General features: G+C 46.4%; 1 protein-coding gene across 1 annotated transcript in view; it reads right to left on the bottom strand.

Annotated features, from left to right (window-relative positions):
- Window positions 1-19088, bottom strand: part of LOC309558919 (dynein axonemal assembly factor 8-like) — a 211969-nt gene that overhangs the window by 172547 nt on the left and 20334 nt on the right. The window contains exon 5 of the mRNA XM_082262014.1: window positions 1518-1602. Coding sequence (XP_082118140.1) covers window positions 1518-1602 — 85 coding nt within the window. The remainder of the gene's footprint in view (window positions 1-1517; window positions 1603-19088) is intronic.

Below are 19088 nucleotides of genomic sequence, written 5' to 3' on the forward strand. Positions count from 1 at the left end.
TACTGAATTTTTTAGGGGGTCCTAAGTGTTGCATTTTTGTGTTAATATCCAACATCAGTGCCTGACCTCACAAATGCGCTTCTGGAAGAATGATCAAACATTCCCATAGACACTCCTAAACCTTGTGGACAGCCTTCCCAGAAGAGTTGAAGCTGTTATAGCTGCAAAGGGTGGGCCAACTCAATATTGAACCCTACGGACTAAGACTGGGATGCCATTAAAGTTCATGTGCGTGTAAAGACAGGCGTCTGACAGTATAGTGTATTGTGTAATACAGGGCTTGACAAATTTGCTTTGAACCTAGGAGCCAGCTAAAAAAGTTAAGAGCCAGTATTTTTTTTTTTACTAAGGGCTCTTTCACACGGAGCGGACCGTATTGCGATCCGCTCTGGCACTTTTTTTTTTCATGGACACGGATGACACTTGTGTCATCCGCTCCGTATGTCCGCATATCATCCCATCCGTTTGCGGATGATATACAGACATAATGTATGTCTATGGGCATTACGGATGTCAGCAGATGACACCGCTGGCATCCGATTTTGCATCCGTTCCGTTTTTTAAACGGAACAAAAATAGGGTTCTGTTCCGTTCCAAAAAACGGAACAGAACTGAAAGGACGAAAATCGGATGTCAGCAGATGGTCATCCGCTGACATCCGCAATCCCATAGACATTCATTATGTCCGTATATCATCCGCAAACGGGTGGGGTGATTTACGGACATACGGAACGTCCGTGTGAAAGAGCCCCCTAACACAGCATTATTTTCAACAACAAAACCCCTTCTCTTACTGTATGTAGCTCTGATGTTATCTTTACATATGCATGACACAGGTTTACACACAGTTATGCTTCTCAGCTTTTGCCTATTAACCTTCTTAGGATCCCTAAGAACTTAATACATTTAAAATCATAATAAGTGAGGTACAGCACATGCTGGGACTTGTAGTTTTATAACAGTCAGCAATGGAGGTACAGCACATGCTGGGACTTGTAGTTCTATCACAGTCTGAAATGGGGATACAAGTGTACACACACCCAGGAGGCATCCCTGTACCATTGGCAGTATTGCCCCGTTCATGGATGATATGACGCCCCTCTAGCCCAGTGTCCAGGCCCCTGCCCAACCGTCTGCCATATGCTCCAGCCATGTCCCTCAAGCCTGCTCTATTCCCCTGCTTTAATTGTCAGGGACTCAGCTTCACCGCTGACACCCTGGCGGTAGTGAGTGCCAGGTAAAGTCACCCCCACCTCAGCCAATCCCCGTCTGGCTACTCCAGACTGGAAAGCCACTTAACCAATGGAGAGGCGCGATGGCAGGAGCTGGCAGCAGCCTCCAGGCTTGGATCATGCAAGGTGATGTCAGCTAAGGCTGTATGATCTCAGTGAATGGGCTGATAAAATCCCAGGTGCCAGGACATAAATTCTAGACGCCATGGCGACCTGGTGCCTTGGATTTGTCAAGTCCTGATATAATAAATCCATAACTGTATCAGAACTTTAATCAGCACTTACCTCTGTCTTCTGGGGCTAAATCTAGCATGGTTCCTTCTTCTGTCAATTGCTGAAGGATCAGATTCATGTCCCACTGCTCAGTCAGCTGTAACAAGATAGATGGCATAAAGTAAATAACATAATAATGACTAGGTGGCCCTACAGGGCCCAATAAAAGTGAATGATTTTAAGCACAGGCTGCAACAATCGGGTCCTGTAATGGTAACACCTAAGTAATAAAAAGAATGTAGAGTGGAATGGAATGGAATGGAGCACAATGGTCACCATCAGGAAACCCACCCAGAAAAATGACTAGAGACGTACACAATGGAAACATTTGTTTGGTTTTGGATTCATTTATTAAATCAATCATTTTGTTATGTTAGAATATTTGTTTTTGGAATGAATTTCGCATATTAGGATTTGTTTTGTACATTTGTTGTTCTGAATCGTTTCGTATTTCAGAAGTTATTTTGGAAGATTGGCTATACTTGTTTTACTAGGTTATTTGTTATTTCGGGAGATTACTTATGCACACTGTGTGGGTTGGATGGAGGTGGATCCATCAGAATCTTTGAATCATAACATAACGAATGGAATGAATTTAGGATTCATTCGTTATGTTATCATTCAGAGATTCTGATGGATCTGCCTCCATCCAACCCAAATACAATAGGTGGGAATCATCATCTTATTTCACTTTTATACCTAAGACCCCCTTCACACGGGCTTTCTGATCAGGTCCGCTTGTCAATTTTTCAGGTGGACCTGATCCATGTACCTTTATGGGGCAGCGGATGTCCGTGAAATCCTGACGGATGGAGACCCTATTTTCCATCCATCTGGAGGATCGGATCCGATAGGATCGGATAAAAATGGACAGGTGGTCCGTTTTCATCCGATCTCCAATAGAGGAGAGCAGGGATCTGACAGATCCGTCTCTGCAAAGTAAGGATTGATCCCCGATGAGACGGATCTACGGTGGATCGATCCCCGCTGAGAAAAATTGAGTCCACTGAGCGCACCGCTCGTGTGAAAGGACCCTTACTGCATTTATTGCAATGTGTTTCCATTTCAGATGTAGTGCATTTTTTATAATAATGAAAAAATGTTAATACAACATAAAAACAAAAAGGATCTGAACCAATTCAGTTCATTCAATATGTCGTTACATTGTTTTGGGTGCTTCAATCATCAACAAAAGGCCCAAACTATGGCATTCAAATGAAACGAATGAATACAAATTAATTTGTTGTTTCGTTATAATTTATTTTGGATTCATTGAAATTCATTACTATTGTGATTTAGAAATTCGTATACACCCGAATCTCCAAATAACAAAACTTTGTCCGAATTTCGATTCGTAACAAAACAAATCACACATGTCTAGAAATGGCACGTAGACAAGAAGTGCCTACAAAGAGGTGTGAACTCAGTTGAACTGTGATGCAAAAAAAGAATAAAAAAGCGAAAACAATATTATAAAAAAACAAATAGGACCATGCTTTCTAGGGTTATTTTTTTCTCTTCCTCTTGATCAGCGGTGGGTATAGGACTCTGTATAAAGGAGGTTTTCTATGTATTTATTTTTTCTATTGGTTGAACTAGATGGTCTTTTTTTAACCTATGTATTTAATTATGGTTTATATCTAGACTACACGGCCAAAAGTATGTAGAAACCCCTCTAAATAATTGAGTTTAGGTGTTTCCAGTAGTGATCGACCGATATAGGTTTTTCGTTGCCGATACCGATATTTTGGTCAATGCATATCGGTATTGGCCGATATTGGCCGATATTTTCGGACATCTAAAAAACATTTTGGAGGGATCTGGGGGTCTAAAAGACCCCAAACCCCTCCTCTGCACTTAAAAGCATTCAAAAAGACAAGTTTGGCTGTTTTGAATGCTGTCATTTTTTTTAATCTGGCGCCAGTACCCGGAAGTGATGTCATGGGTTTTTGCATCGAGACCCATTCAGAGCTGAATGCGGCTTTGATCAGGTTCTCGGCGGCCGCGCAGGCTGGTTGCCCGGGTCTCCCGGTGGGACGGGAGACCCGGGCGACCCACGGAAGGCGGCGGGGGGGGGGGGGGGAACGTCCCCTCCCGTTTCTTGCAATGACAGCCGAGCGGCTTCTCAGCCACATCGGTTGTCATTACAAGACAGCTGACCATCGGCTATGGACGCCGGTACCGGGGTAATGCCTCTGGCTGCAGGCATCAATCCTATACATCCGAAATATAGGCAGTATCGGTCACCTTGGTGGCCGATTCCAATATATTGGGGAAAGTGCAGATCGGCCCTCGATATATCGGCTTTGCCGATAATCGGTCGATCCCTAGTTTCCAGGGAAGGGAACTAGTGATACTGCAGCATACAAAGACATTTTAAGCTCTGTTCATTTCAAATCATAGGCAGAATCAGCGCGATTCTCCCCACTATTTCAACAACGCACAACGCTAATTTCAGATTCTAATATTTTAAATGCCACCTAAAAATGCGGTGCGATTCTGCTGCTACTGTCGCAGAGCGATATGGGTGACAACCTTCACACAATGCGGATTAGTTTGCTGTCTTAAGCGGGTGAGTGAGTGTCCATAGAGCATTCAGTAATGAATAAGAACGGACGTGTGAAATGCATTTACTGGCTTTCTTGGAACTGTGTGTGTTTTTTACCTCTTTATTTTAACAGATTTACTTAATAAAGAAGTTTTCTCTTTTACTTTGGAATGGCGCCACCTTCATCTTCGATCTCCGTGTGATGCAGATTGATTGATTGATCTTCGTGTGATGCAGATTGCTGCGATTGCAGCGTGATTTATCGCACGACAATCATTGCAGAACCACACAGCATTTTTAGGTGCCATTGATATGAAAGGCAATTGAAATTCGTGTTGTTCAGTTTATCATTTGACAGAGCGTTTTGAAATTGTTGAGATTCTGCCAGCGATTCAAAACGCCCAGATGTGAACGAAGCCTTAGGCAATTGTACAGTCTAAAACTTGTGGCTACAATTTCAAGAAGTCTTTTTCTGTTCAAGCATGGCCCCTGAGCACAAAGCCAGTTCCATGAAGACAAGGTTTGAGGACTTTGATGTGGAGGAACTCAACTGGCCTACACAGATCCCTCATCTAATGAACTTCTTCTGGAAGAATTTGACTTCTAAATGCAAGCCAGGTCTTCTCATCCAACATCAGTGTCTGAGGTCACAAAAGCTCTTTTGGCTGAATGAACACAAAGCCTGACAAATGCACTCCAAATTCTCATGGAAAGGCCTCCCAGAGGAGGGGGGGGGGGCTGTTATAATTTCAATGTGACAGTCAGATGTCCGCAAACTTTTTGCCACATAGTGTACTTTAATCACTTAATAAAGTGGTGCCTTTAGCATGCAGTGGCCATCCAGAGCCCTTCTTGGGTCCGGCGTATGTCTCCTATCCCTATTTTCCACCTCATTCAACATTCGCTATCTACGAAAGATCTTATCTCACAGTGCTATAGGATGCTCCTCTTAGCTTTTATAGAGGTTTATCCTTGTAAAGCCTTAGAAAGTTGGGAGAGAATTGTTGGCACTTTTGAGGAGAACCGATGGGATAGTGACTTGGAATCTATTCCCTTTAGCTCCCTCGATGTACCCCCCAGATGCTTTTACAACTGTCAAAAAACAAAACAGAGGGCGCACCGGCCTAGTGCATTATCCTCAGTGATAAGCTTTATTAGATAAAGAGTTATACTCACAAACAAATGCTTTATATAAGCGTATCAAATCCATACATCTGGAACCATCAGTGTCCTGTTAAAACAGATGCAATATCCTCGATAGATAATGGCTAACGCGTTTTGAGGCTGAAGAAGAAACACGTTAGCCATGATCAAAATCATACATCTGGAACCATCAGTGTCACGTTAAAACAGATGCAATGTCTTAGATGCAATATCCTCGACATCCTAAGACATTGCATCCCCGGAAGACTAGACTGCTGCTGCCTGCAACCGTGAGTCTGACTGTGGCCCTGTGGTACCCCCTTTGCCCTACTTCCCTCCCTTCCCCCCCCCCCCCCCGAGGTGTTTCATTTTGCACCCCATGGACCTGGACTGACCATCCCCACCCTGTTTGTGGGGGTTCCTAATGAGTTGTGTTCCTCTCCTTCCCCCCTCCCCCCCTTCTCCCCCCCCCTTTTTTTCCCCCGAGGGCCCATACCCATCTCACATAGGGTTATTATGTTGACTGTTTTATGTGCTTTCCTGACCATGGTTGCGAGGTTGCTTTGCCTTCACGGGCTCTTCGCTTGCTGCTCCTCAGCTTTTGCACTTTGTTTTACAATGTAATGCCTTTATATTTGATATTGTTGATATTGTTTTTCATTGCCGGTCTAGGGAAGGTTCTGGAAAGTGGTCACCTTCCTCTGTCTGTTGTGACCCTCCTCGTTCCCCCAGTAGGGTGTCCCTTGAGGTTCCACCTGTTCTGCCCGCGGTTTGAGTGGTGCGGGTCGAACCTCTTGGTACCTTGAGACTTGGTCTCCTCAGTGCGGTTGGCACTGTAGATCCTCCCCCCTGTGCACCAGGAGTGCACCCCTCTTTGAATTCTTGCCTTATTTATCTCTCTCTCTCACCTTTTCCTTTTCTTTCTCTCTCCCCTCCCTTTACCCCCCCCTTTTTTTTTTTTTCTTTTCTCTTCCCCTGCCCTGCTTTTGAACTTGGGGGTGGGGGATGATGGCTCCCCCGCAGGTGGACCCGCTGCGATTGGTGTCCCTAAATGTCAAGGGGTTAAATACTCCCGAGAAGCGTTCTGTTGTTCTCTCTGATCTTCACCGTCTCCGGGCGCAGGTCGGTTTTTTACAGGAAACCCATTTCAGATCGGACAAGCTTCCTAAATTGGGAGACCGACGCTATCCCACGGTATATCATTGTTGCTCTTCTGACTCCAAATCTAAGGGGGTGTGTATACTGATTAATAGTCATGCCCCGTGGGCGCTCTCGGACGCGTGGAACGACGGCACAGGACGTGCGCTCTTTGTTAAGGGGCGGTTGGGGGTTTTACCGGTTACGCTGGTCAACCTTTATCTCCCGAATACCGGTCAGGTGGCTTTCATGGAATCCCTGCTCTCGCGGCTGGAGGAGTTCGCGGAGGGCCAGATCATCATGGGTGGGGATTTTAACTTGGCTCTTGACCCGGTGGTGGACACATCTAAGGGGTCCTCTCACCTTTCTTACGCTGCCCTGAAGCGTATTAAGACGCTGTTCCAGAAGTTCCGTGTGGTTGATCCCTGGCGCATTCTCCATCCGGAAACGAGGGACTACACCTTCTACTCCCCCCCTCATGCCTCTTATTCTCGCATTGACTTTTTTCTGTTGCCCCAGGCCTTGCTGCCGCGTGTCGTCTCGGCCTCCATCGGGTCTATTACATTCTCCGACCATGCCCCGGTCCTTCTGGATCTGAGCTCCTCGGACCGCCCGCAGTGGCAATGGCGGCTATATGATAGTCTTCTCCAGGACACGGCCGTGATGGAGGAACTGAGCTCACAGCTTAGGGGTTTCTTTGCCACTAATGCTACGTCCGAGAGCCCTCCCCTGATGGTGTGGGAAGCGCACAAGAGCTACTTGCGCGGTGTTCTTATCAAGATAGGGTCGCGTCGCAAGAAAGAACGTACTCAGCAGTTGAGTGATCTCCTCTCTAAAATCAGCAAACTGGAACTGGTCCACAAACGTTCTCTGGCCCAGGCTGCCCTGCAAGAGCTGACTGTCTTGCGTGAACAGTTGCGGTCCTTGGTCCTTTTCCGGGCGAAGGCAGCACTGGCCAAGTGCACACGGGCCTTTTATGAGCATGGGGACAAGTGTGGAAAATTGCTGGCTCGTGCACTCCGTGCGCAGAGGGCCCGCACCTTCGTGCCTGAGCTCTTGACTTCCGGGGGTCGTAAGGTGCATTCCACAGCGGACAGGTGCATTCCACAATACTATTCGTCTCTTTACAACTTGTCACCGGACTCACCATCCCCTTCCGGGGCTGGGCGGGTCGATGCGATCCGCTCCTATCTTTGTGCTTCGGGCCTCCCCTCCCTTCCAGTGGAGGAGGTAGAGAAGTTAATGGACCCTTGCGCCCTGGTGAGCTGTTGATGGCTCTGAAGGCGACACAACCGGGGAAGGCCCCGGACCCGGATGGCTACTCCATCCGTTACTACAAATGCTTTAATGACATCCTTTCTCCCCATTTCCTTGCTGCATATAACGCTACGGGAGAAGGTACGGCGTTCCCGGCGGACTCACTTAGGGCACACATCGCGGTTCTCGCGAAGGAAGGTAAGGATCCTATGGTCTGCGCCAGCTACAGGCCTATCTCGCTTCTAAACGTCGACCTGAAGCTCTTTACTAAGATCCTGGCCTCTAGATTGGCCCCGCTGCTTCCGCAACTGATCCATGACGACCAGGTGGGCTTTGTCGCTTCCCGGGAAGCACGAGACAACACCACCAAGGTGCTTGACCTAGTACACCTTGCCAATACCCGCCGAATCCCAACCTTGCTTTTATCCACGACGCGGAGAAGGCATTCGATCGGGTGAACTGGGAATTCCTCTTGGCAACGATGGAGCACATTGGAGCAGGGGAGCGGCTCATGTCTTGGGTTCGAGCTATCTACTCAGCCCCCTCGGCGACAGTGAGGGTCAATGGTCACCTATCTGACCCCATGGTGATCTCCAATGGGACCCGTCAGGGCTGCCCGCTCTCCCCGCTGATCTTCGTCTTGACCCTCGAGCCTTTCCTGCGCACGATGAGGGCTAATGCTAATATTGCTGGGGTAACGATCTCCCCGACGCTCTCCCCCAAGGTGGCGGCGTACGCGGATGACCTCCTCTTCTTTCTTACGAAACCTCTGACCTCTTTGCCCAATTTGCTGAAGGAGTTCCGTGTTTATGAATCCCTTTCGTTCTATAAAATAAATCAAGCTAAGTCCGAGGCCCTGGCGGTGGCTATCTCACCCGCTCTTTCTGCTCTCCTCCGGGCGGACTTCCCCTTTAAGTGGGGGTCGTCCCATATTCGCTATTTGGGGATTTCTCTACCGCACTCACCTGACGGAGTCTTTGATTGCAATTTCCCACCTTTATTGACACAAATCAAGAAAGATCTCGATGACTGGCACGGAGGCCGTTTCTCGTGGTTCGGGTGTTGCAATATCATAAAAATGAATGTAATGCCCCGCCTTTTATACGTGTTCCAGGCCGTCCCGGTGACCGTCCCGGCTTCCTTCCTTCGGAAGGTTAATCGGGTTTTTCCCGGGAGTTTCTGTGGCGCAGGGGCTCCCCGAGGCTGGCGTTGCGTGTTTTGTGCATGCCTAAACTGAGCGGCGGCATGGCTCTACCGGATGCCGTAGCCTATTATGAGGCATGTCACTTGTCCCGTATCTTGGACTGGTACCGCCATGGCCCCCTGAAGCAGTGGGTACGTTTGGAGCGGAGTTCGGTGGGGACCCCACCTGAGGCCTCTCTGTGGACTTCCTCAGCGGTCCAGAGGGAACTGTCCGACCACCCGACTATTGGCCCCACCTTGCGGGTGGGAAGGCGTCTGTGCCAGGGGGGCTCTTTAGCTACCCTGCCGTCCCCCCTTCTTCTGGTAATTGACAACCCCGATTTTCCACCGGGAGTGGATGAGCCGGGATTTCGGTCCCTGAGGGATGCAGGACTTGGTCAGGCCCGCCACTTTGTTCGGGACGGGTCCTGGATCACCAGGTCTCGCCTTCATTCGGACGCCGCCTTCTCTGAGCTGAATTTCTGGCAACAGGTCCAACTCTCGCACTTTTTGCAATCCCTACCGGCAGCGCCCCTGTTTGCCAGACGTCTCACCTACTTTGAGGAACTTTGCTCCGTTCCGTCTCCTTTACGTCACACTATCTCCCTCATGTACAAGACTCTGGTCACTCCTGCAGCGCCGTTCTGACCTCCCTATGTGGCTCGCTGGGAGCGAGATTTGGGCCTATCCTTCACCGATCAACAGGTGGAACGCCTACTGTTTTTCGCGTACAAAACTTCCATCTGCTCTCGCTACCAGGAGGTGGGGTACAAATGTCTGACTAGATGGCACTATACCCCGGTGCGGATGAGTCGGATGTTCCCGACCAGTGTTGACACTTGCTGGAGGTGCGGTAAGGAGCGGGGGACGTACCTCCATATTTTCTGGTCGTGTGAACGGGTGCAGCCATTCTGGGCATCAGTACGCCTTATTGTCCAAAAATTCACGGACCACTCTTTGACACTAGACCCTGCGCTTTTCCTGCTCCACCATCACGAGTTCCCGAGAGCGTCCTATCGGAAATCCATCTTGCCGTTATTGTTCACGGCAGCGAAGAGTTGCATCCCCCCCCTTTGGAAGCAGACCCAGCCCCCGACTGTGGCCATGTGGCTTAATAAAGTCAAATGCATTAACGAAATGGAAGATCTGATGGCGACGGAGAGGGGAACCAGAGAGAAATTCACGAAACGCTGGTTCTATTGGCACGAATTTACTTTTTCAGCGGAATACCGTGATCTGCTGATATAATGCTCTGTGATTGTGGGTGCTGTTGGGCCGCGCTGTCCTACCACCCCCCCCCCCCCCTGCCCTTCTCCCTTACCCCTCTTTTTTCCTCTTATTCTCCTTCTTCTTGCTATCCCTCCTTTATCCCTTTTTTTTTTTCTGTCCGGTTTACTCTTACAGGCATATTGCTATAGTTGTTTGTTAAGATCCGCATCTTGCTCCCAGACGGACGTATTGGTGTCAATCCCCCCCTGCCCCTTGGGGGTTCTTGGGAGTCCATCGGGGGGCGGCCCTCCGCGCGCCTGATGCCGGCCATGTGTTGGATGCCGGGGGTGGCGGGGGTCTGCCCCGCGGTGGCCCTGGAGCTCCTGACTACACTCTTGGTGCCATATTTCCCGATGTGCTGGGTTCTAGGGGGTTGGAATGCTTGGGTTTGACTGTCGGGGGATATCCGCCCCCAAGTTCCACTATGCTGTTATCCTGTTCTTCCATACTGTCTATGTCAACCGAGAGCTGTGCATCTTCCCGTTGCACTATTACTGCTTACTGTGTTTATCTGGTGGTTTGTTATATGCCTTATTTTTGTTTCAATAAACGAATTAAAAAAAAAAAAAAAAATAGAAAGTGAGGCAGTACAAGATGATGAGAAAAGCAGCAAAAGAAGTTTTTATTACTTTACAAAGGTTGCCGATCTTTTTAGACATCCTTAAACTTTGTTGTCAAGAACAAAGCCTTTTTTTTTTTTTCATGGAAAAAGATGGGAGCTACCATGAGCGTGCCATAATCCTAAATAGCAAAAATTGGTAAGAAAGATGTATATAAACATCTGTAAAAGCTTTAGGGGCACATTCATGAGACAGATACTAAACAAAGAAATAAAAAACACATTTTATTGATTATATGATAAAACAATGCATTTAAAATACAAAGAACCCGACCCAACCAACATGGGATTCAGCCTAATCATAGAAAAAAAAGGGCACATATACAAAGTGTAAGTCACGTATGTAATAACAGAATCAAATACATCAAAATTACGTAAAAGAAAAAGTACGTCTGTATCAAGGGTCGACGCGTTTTGCAGTATGCTTCATCAAGACCTTGTAGATACACAGATTCAAGTACCTATATCGATGCCAGGTGGATGTATCCTTTCAAGGTTTACTAAGAGCGATAGTCCTGGGTAATAAACATGGCCAATAGGCCGAATGCTCTGTGTTCTGGCAAAATCAGAGATCTAACTAGAGCCTCCAGAAAGACTAAATATATCTTTGAATGGGATACCCAACAAAAGAACCAGATCAGTAGGAGAACCACTTATTTGCCGCCAAGAGCCTGGAAGCTTACTTGCACCAAATATAAAAGAAAAAGGGGACGCCCAAGCATCTCAAAGAGGCAATCTCACGAATATGACACAATATGTGATGCTTTCATCTGTCAGGTTTACGGCACCCTAACGCCATATATATTTGTAACATCTAAAAGTATTTTGTGGGATTGCCTCTTTTTTACCTTGCTATAGGGGCATTCTGCTATTTACTATACTGTGCAGCTTGCTATTGGGGTACTCTGAAGGCGAGAGGACCCAGAAGCGTCGGTGGGGGACCCCAGAAGAAGAGAATCGGGGATGCTCTGTGCAAAACCATTACACAGAGCAGGGAAGTATAACATGTTTGTTGTTTGGAAAAAAAAATCACTTTAAAGACTCAGTGTAGGGAAGATCAGCATCTGAACCCATAGAAGGTGAAGGCTGATAGAGTGGAAGTAATATAAGGCATTAGAATGACATTTTGAGTAAACTTTTACTAGTATTGTGCATTATATTTAAAATGATCATATCCATGGAAAACAAAGTCTCAGCTTTTAGTATTACTTTAATATAAAAGATTTATATCTCCCTTCCACCCTTCATATAGCTTCATGTCTGACTCCTAGTTAAAATGCCCATATATTCTACTTCTGGGTGTATTTATTATTATATATTAGGGGTGCACCAATCCGACTTTTCTAGTCCCGATACCGATGCCTGGCTTTGTGTATCTGCCGATAACGATCCAGAACTATTGTTTTGTTATAACAATTGTGCATTCAAAATCTAAAATATATGTAATCAAACTCAAAATTAAAAAGCATAAAATGTAGCCACAAGAAAAAAAAACAAACAGTTTATTGCTTGAACATATCAAACAGTAAACATGTAAAAAATATGAAATGCAAAATCCTGCAAACAGGAATTTAAAATGCAACATACAACATAACAGTATACAATAATAGCAATAAGAGTACTTGCAGGGATTTGCTTGTAGGCACTGTGTCTGTCTGTCTGGCTGAGCCCGGGAAGCATGCGGCTGCAGTACTGAGCAAAGCCTCTGCTTCCTGTGTACGGCTCCTCCATTCACAGGCGGAGTGCATCTGATATTACTCCGCCTGTGAGCCGGACCTATACAGGAAGTAGAAGCTCCGTGCAAGTAAGTGATGGCTGAGCTGGGACTCAGCAGACACCGCGGTAGGTTCTGCTGCGACAAAACTGGATCGGCCAATGGACCTGTTAATTTTACCGATCCCTGATCCAGCTATTTTGGCAGTATCGAGGCCGATATCCGATCCGGATATCGGATCGGTGCACCGCTATTATATACAGCTGCAAGAAAAAGTATGTGAACCCTTTGGAATGATATGGATTTCTGCACAAATTGGTCATAAAATGTGATCTGATCATCATCTAAGTCACAACATTAGACAATCGCAGTCTGCTTAAACTAATAACACACAAAGAATGAAATGTTGCAAAGTTTTTTATTGAACACACCATGTAAACATTCACATTGCAGGTGGAAAAAGTATGTGAACCCCTAGACTAATGACATCTCCAAGAGCTAATTGGAGTGAGATGTCAGCCAACTGGAGTCCAATCAATGAGATGAGATAGGAGGTGTTGGTTACAGCTGCCCTGCCCTATAAAAAACACACACCAGTTCTGGGTTTGCTTTTCACAAGAAGCATTGCCTGATGTGAATGATGCCTCGCACAAAAGAGCTCTCAGAAGACCTACGATTAAGAATTGTTGACTTGCATAAAGCTGGAAAGGGTTATAAAAGTATCTCCAAAAGCCTTGCTGTTCATCAGTCCACGGTAAGACAACTTGTCTATGAATGGAGAAAGTTCAGCACTGCTGCTACTCTCCCTGGGAGTGGCCGTCCTGTAAAGATGACTGCAAGAGCACAGCGCAGACTGGTCAATGAGGTGAAGAAGAATCCTAGAGTGTCAGCTAAAGACTTACAAAAGTCACTGGCAAATGCTAACATCCCTGTTAGTGGATCTACAATACGTAAAACACTAAACAAGAATGTTTACAGTTTGCACAAGAGCACCTGGATGTTCCACAGCAGTACTGGCAAAATATTCTGTGGACAGATGAAACCAAAGTTGATTTGTTTGGAAGAAACACACAACACTATGTGTGGCAAAAAAGAGGCACAGCACACCAACATCAAAACCTCATCCCAACTGTGAAGTATGGTGGTGGGGGCATCATGTTTTGGGGCTGCTTTGCTGCGTCAGGGCCTAGACGGATTGCTATCATTGAAGGAAAAATGAATTCCCAAGTTTATCAAGACATTTTGCAGGAGAACTTAAGGCCATCTGTCTACCAACTGGAGCTCAACAGAAGATGCGTGTTGCAACAGGACAATGACCCAAAGCATAGAAGTAAATCAACAACAGAATGGCTTAAACAGAAGAAAATACGCCTTCTGAAGTGGCCCAGTCAGAGTCCTGACCTCAACCCGATTGAGATGCTGTGGCATGACCTTAAGAAAGCGATTCACACCAGACATCCCAAGAATATTGCTGAACTGAAACAGTTCTGTAAAGAGGAATGGTCAAGAATTACTCCTGACCAGTGGCGGCCCGTGCATAGGGGGTGCCAGGGCGCCGCCCCCCTACCCCTAAAAAAAAGAAAAAAACAAAAAAAAACAAAATGAACAAATAAAGTTGTACAAAAAAAAAAAATTGGGTTCGCCGGCCTCGCCTGAAGTAACTGGTGGCTGGGGGGGGGGTGGGGTTACGTCCCAGAAGAGGCGCCGATTGACTGCCTTCTGGGGGGTAACCTGGGCGCAAGTCTTTGCGATTGGACACCCCCACTTTCTGATATCCTGGCTGTGATTGGTCCAGTCTACAGCCTGGACCAATCATCATCCAGGATATCGCTGACGTCGCAATGGGGGCGGTGCCGGTGCGTGCGTCAGTCACTCACCGTCACTCAGAGAAGAGGAGAGGCCGCCCGCCGGTTCCCGCCGCCGAGACGAGGGAGAAGGACCCGCCGCAGAAGAGGAGGAAGAAGCTGAGCCGCGCCGCCGCCAGGTAAGTTTGATGGGAGCACGCACGCTGGTATCTGCATCGATTGGGGTACAATGCTGTGGGCACTCTGCAATAATTGGGGTACAATGCTGGCACTCTGCAATCATTGGGGGACAATGCTGGCACTCTGCAATCATTGGGGGACAATGCTGGCACTCTGCAATCATTGGGGGACAATGCTGTGGCACTCTGCAATCATTGGGGGACAATGCTGTGGCACTCTGCAATCATTGGGGGACAATGCTGTGGCACTCTGCAATCATTGGTGGACAATGCTGTGGCGCTCTGCAATCATTGGGGGACAATGCTGTGGCGCTCTGCAATCATTGGGGGACAATGCTGTGGCGCTCTGCAATAATTGGGGTACAATGCTGGCACTCTGCAATCATTGGGGTACAATGCTGGCACTCTGCAATCATTGGGGGACAATGCTGTGGCGCTCTGCAATCATTGGGGGACAATGCTGTGGCGCTCTGCAATCATTGGGGGACAATGCTGTGGCGCTCTGCAATCATTGGGGTACAATGCTGTGGCACTCTCCAATAATTGGGGGACAATGCTGTGACACTCTGCAATAATTGGGGGACAATGCTGTGGCGCTCCGCAATTATTGGGGGGCAATGCTGTGTTTATTGCATTGAAGGGGGCACAGCACAGTGTTTATTGCATTGAAGGGGGCACAGCACAGTGTTCATTGCATTGTGGGGGCACAGCACAGTGTTCATTGCATTGAAGGGGGCACAGCACAGTGTTTATTGCATTGAAGGGGGCACAGCACAGTGTTCATTGCATTGAAGGGGGCACAGCACAGTGTTTATTGCATTGAAGGGGGCACAGCACAGTGTTTATTGCATTGAAGGGGGCACAGCACAGTGTTTATTGCATTGAAGGGGGCATGCACGCTGAACTCTGCATTGTTGGGGCACAGCACAGTGTTCATTGCATTGAAGGGGGCATAGCACACAGTGTTCATTGCATTGAAGGGGGCACAGAACAGTGTTTATTGCATTGAAGGGGGCACAGCACAGTGTTTATTGCATTGAAGGGGGCATAGCACAGTGTTCATTGCATTGAAGGGGACACAGCACATTGTTCATTGCATTGAAGGGGGCACAGCACAGTTGCATTGAAGGGGGCATGCACGCTGAACTCTGCATTGTGGGGGCACAGCACAGTGTTTATTGCATTGAAGGGGGCATAGCACAGTGTTCATTGCATTGAAGGGGGCACAGCACAGTGTTCATTGCATTGAAGGGGGCACGCACGCTGAGCTCTGCATTGAAGGGGGCATGTACACTGGTCTCTGCATTGAAAGGGGGCATGTACGCTGGTCACTGCATTGAAAGGGGGCATATACCATCTCCTGTACCATGACCTGTGACATGCCTATACCATATCTGTGCCATGCCTATACCATCTCCTGTACCATCACCTGTGCCATGCCTGTACCATCACCTATGCCATGCCTATACCATCACCCGTGCCATGCCTGTACCATGACTTTAAAGTCACGCAATTTTTTACTGCGTTTTTTGACGTGAAGCAATACCTATTACATTTTTCTTTTTGCGCCCCCCCAAAAAATTTTGAGCACCAGCCGCCACTGCTCCTGACCGTTGTGCATGTCTGATCTGCAAATACAGGAAACGTTTGGTTGAAGTTATTGCTGCCAAAGGAGGTTCAACCAGTTATTAAATCCAAGGGTTCACATACTTTTTCCACCTGTTTTCTTCCAAACCATTTCTTACATATGCTTCTGTTGCAACCAGGGTGTGCACCGGAATTTCTTCTCTGAGGCTGAACGTTGAACAGAGGCTTTTTGTCCTGGAGCAACACAGTTTCTTGCTTGACCCCACAAATGATTAGAAAATCTAACAAACGTTCGATTGAAGGAAGACATTGTTTTTGTATGGCCAGCATAAGTGACAGCAGGCGCAGGGAGCTTTTATCACCTACGACAAGAGAGTCTGTCATATATAATATCATTTTTTTTTCCTTTTTCCTTTAAATAAAAAGATTGATCTCTGAGTCTGATGATATTTACCAGATTCAACCTCTAATACCGTGTTTCCCCGAAAATAAGCCCGGGTCTTATATTAATTTTGCCACCAAAAGACACAGTAGGGCTTATTTTCGGGGTAGGTCTTATAATGTTCTGTCCTATCCCTCTCTGCCCTCCATGTGTGCCAAGAATCCAGTGTGAACCTAGTTTAGTGTATATAAAATCCTAGGATGCACTATTAGTGTTTTATATATGTCCAGTGTGTGTTTTTGTAATACAATAGTGTAAAATACCTTCATTACATCACTGCTGTGTCTTTCTCCTCTCATACTGTGGCTGTCAGAGGGGGATATCAGACCCTCCCCTCTGCAGTTTACACAGAAGCGCAGGGTAGATTAGATTACAATAGTGTGAAATGCCTTCTTCATCTCCGCTCCTGGGGGTCACGGAAGGGTCGATGTATCAAAGGTATTTCCCACAATTCTAATCGAATACCGGCACTTCTGTGTTACACTGCAGAGGGGAGGGGCTGAGATCCCCATCTGTCAGCTACCGGTATGAGAAGAGAAAGACAGAGCAGGGAATCAGCTGAGAGCAGAGCGGCAATGCAGGGAAGATATTTCACAGTATTATATTACAAAAACACACATTGGACATTATTTAAAACACTAATAAAGTGCATCCTAGGATTTTTCATACACTAAACTAAGGCTTATTTTCAGGGTAGGGCTTATATTGCAGCCCTCCCCAAAAATAACACTAGGTCTTACTTTGAGGGTAGGTCTTACTTTTGGGGAAACACGGTAGTATATACAGTATATCTCTTCTGTCATTCTCAGAGTGTATTAGAGATTTTGCTCCCTAACTATATAGTTGGTTATTTATATTTACCACTCATATAGATATTTTAGAATAAGTTGCCTTTTTTTAAACTTTACATGTTAACTAAATTCTACACCACACTTTTTTTTAAGGTTCATTATCTGATTAATCAAAACAATAATCAGCCAACTAATCGATTATGAAAATAATTATTAACTGCAGCCCTAATTTATTACTTTTGTGTGCTAAATTAACTTTAGCGTTTTTTTAACTTAAATTTTGCATTTCATAAACTTGCGCTAATATTGTGCGACTTAAAAAACTACAACTATTTTATTCTCTAGGTTGTCAGATTTTAACCCCTTTCTGACCAGCCGCCGCAGTTATACGGCAGCAGGTCGGCAGGTTCCCATGAATTGCCGTACCTGTACAGTGGTCTGCGGGAGCAATCTTGGGGGCACGCGTGCCCACTCACCCGCAGGGGAGCCGGTCCACAGGGCTGGTGGCCGCGATTGCCGCCCGGCACCCGTGATCGCTCCCCGTGAAGAGAGAACAGTGGTCTGTTGTTGTTCTCTATGGTATCAATGCAAAGCTCCTGTGTTCCTCCTATTTAGGAACACAGGTCTCTGTATTAATTTCATAAGCCCCCCCCCCCACCACAGTTAGAAAACACCCCCTAGGCACACACTTAACCCTTTGATCGCCCCTGGGTAGATCCCTTCCCTGCCAGTATCATTATTACAGTAACAGTGCATATTTTTAGCACTGATTACTGTAGTAATGTCACTGGTCCCCCCAAAAGTGTCAACATTTTCAGTTAGGGGTCCGATCTGTCTGCCACAATGTCGCAGTCCCGCTAAAAATCGCTGAACGCCGCCATTACTGGTAAAAAAATAAATAAATAAAAATAAACTCTTTTCCCTTTTTTTTTTATACCAAAAATTTGTAGCACAATACAAATTAGCCTAAAATGACGAAAAAAATTAGATTTTTACATTTTTTTTTTTTTGGGAAGGTTATATAGCAGAAAGTGAAAAATATTATTTTTTTTTTTTCGGAATTGTCGCTTATTTTTTGTTTATAGTGCAAAAAAAAAAAAAAAAAAATCGCACAGGTGATCAAATACCACCAAAAGAAAGCTCTATTTGTGTGGAAAAAAGGACATCAATTTTTTTTGGGGTACAGCATTGCACGACCGCGCAATTGTCCATTAAAATAACGCAGTGCCGAATTGCAAAAACTGGCCTGGTCATTAAGCGGGAAAATCTTCCGGCCCAGAAGTGGTTAAAAAAATATATGGTGTTATGGGGGATTTATGTAATCTTCAGACCTAAAATTATTTTTTTATTTTGTGCAAAAAAAAATGCAAAAACAGCTCTGGCAGCGAAAGGGTAAGCCCCCGTTCACATAGGGGCGACGCTACTTCGCACCGCGACCTCTGCGGCCGCCACGGACTTTATAACATTGAAGTCTATGTCGGTCGCCTCCTGGTCGCCCCAAAGAAGCTCCGGACCCTTTTTCTAAGTCGGAGCGACTTGTGTCGCTCCTATTAGAACGGGTCCGCAGCTTCCCTATGGGAGGCGACCTACGGCGACCAGGTCGCCTCACAGGTCGCCTTAGTGTGAACGGGGACTAAGTCATGTGTGTTTAGCCACCAGTTCACCTGTGTTTTTAACAAACACGCAATACAACATGTTGTGTATGAACTATTGTATGTGGTGCGTGCCCATTCATTTCTTTTTTGCACCTCAACACACATATTAACAGATATCATGTGACGTCTGTTCTCAGGTAGGATTGCTACTAATAAAATGGAGAACAGGTTTAATATAATAAGCGGGATTTACTGAATCAACATACACAGGGCTTATCACACACCTCTACCTCCATCTCAGCAATACTTATGTAG

Source organism: Pelophylax lessonae, assembly GCF_965119305.1.
Source record: "Pelophylax lessonae genome assembly, chromosome: 6".
NCBI lineage: Eukaryota > Metazoa > Chordata > Amphibia > Anura > Ranidae > Pelophylax > Pelophylax lessonae.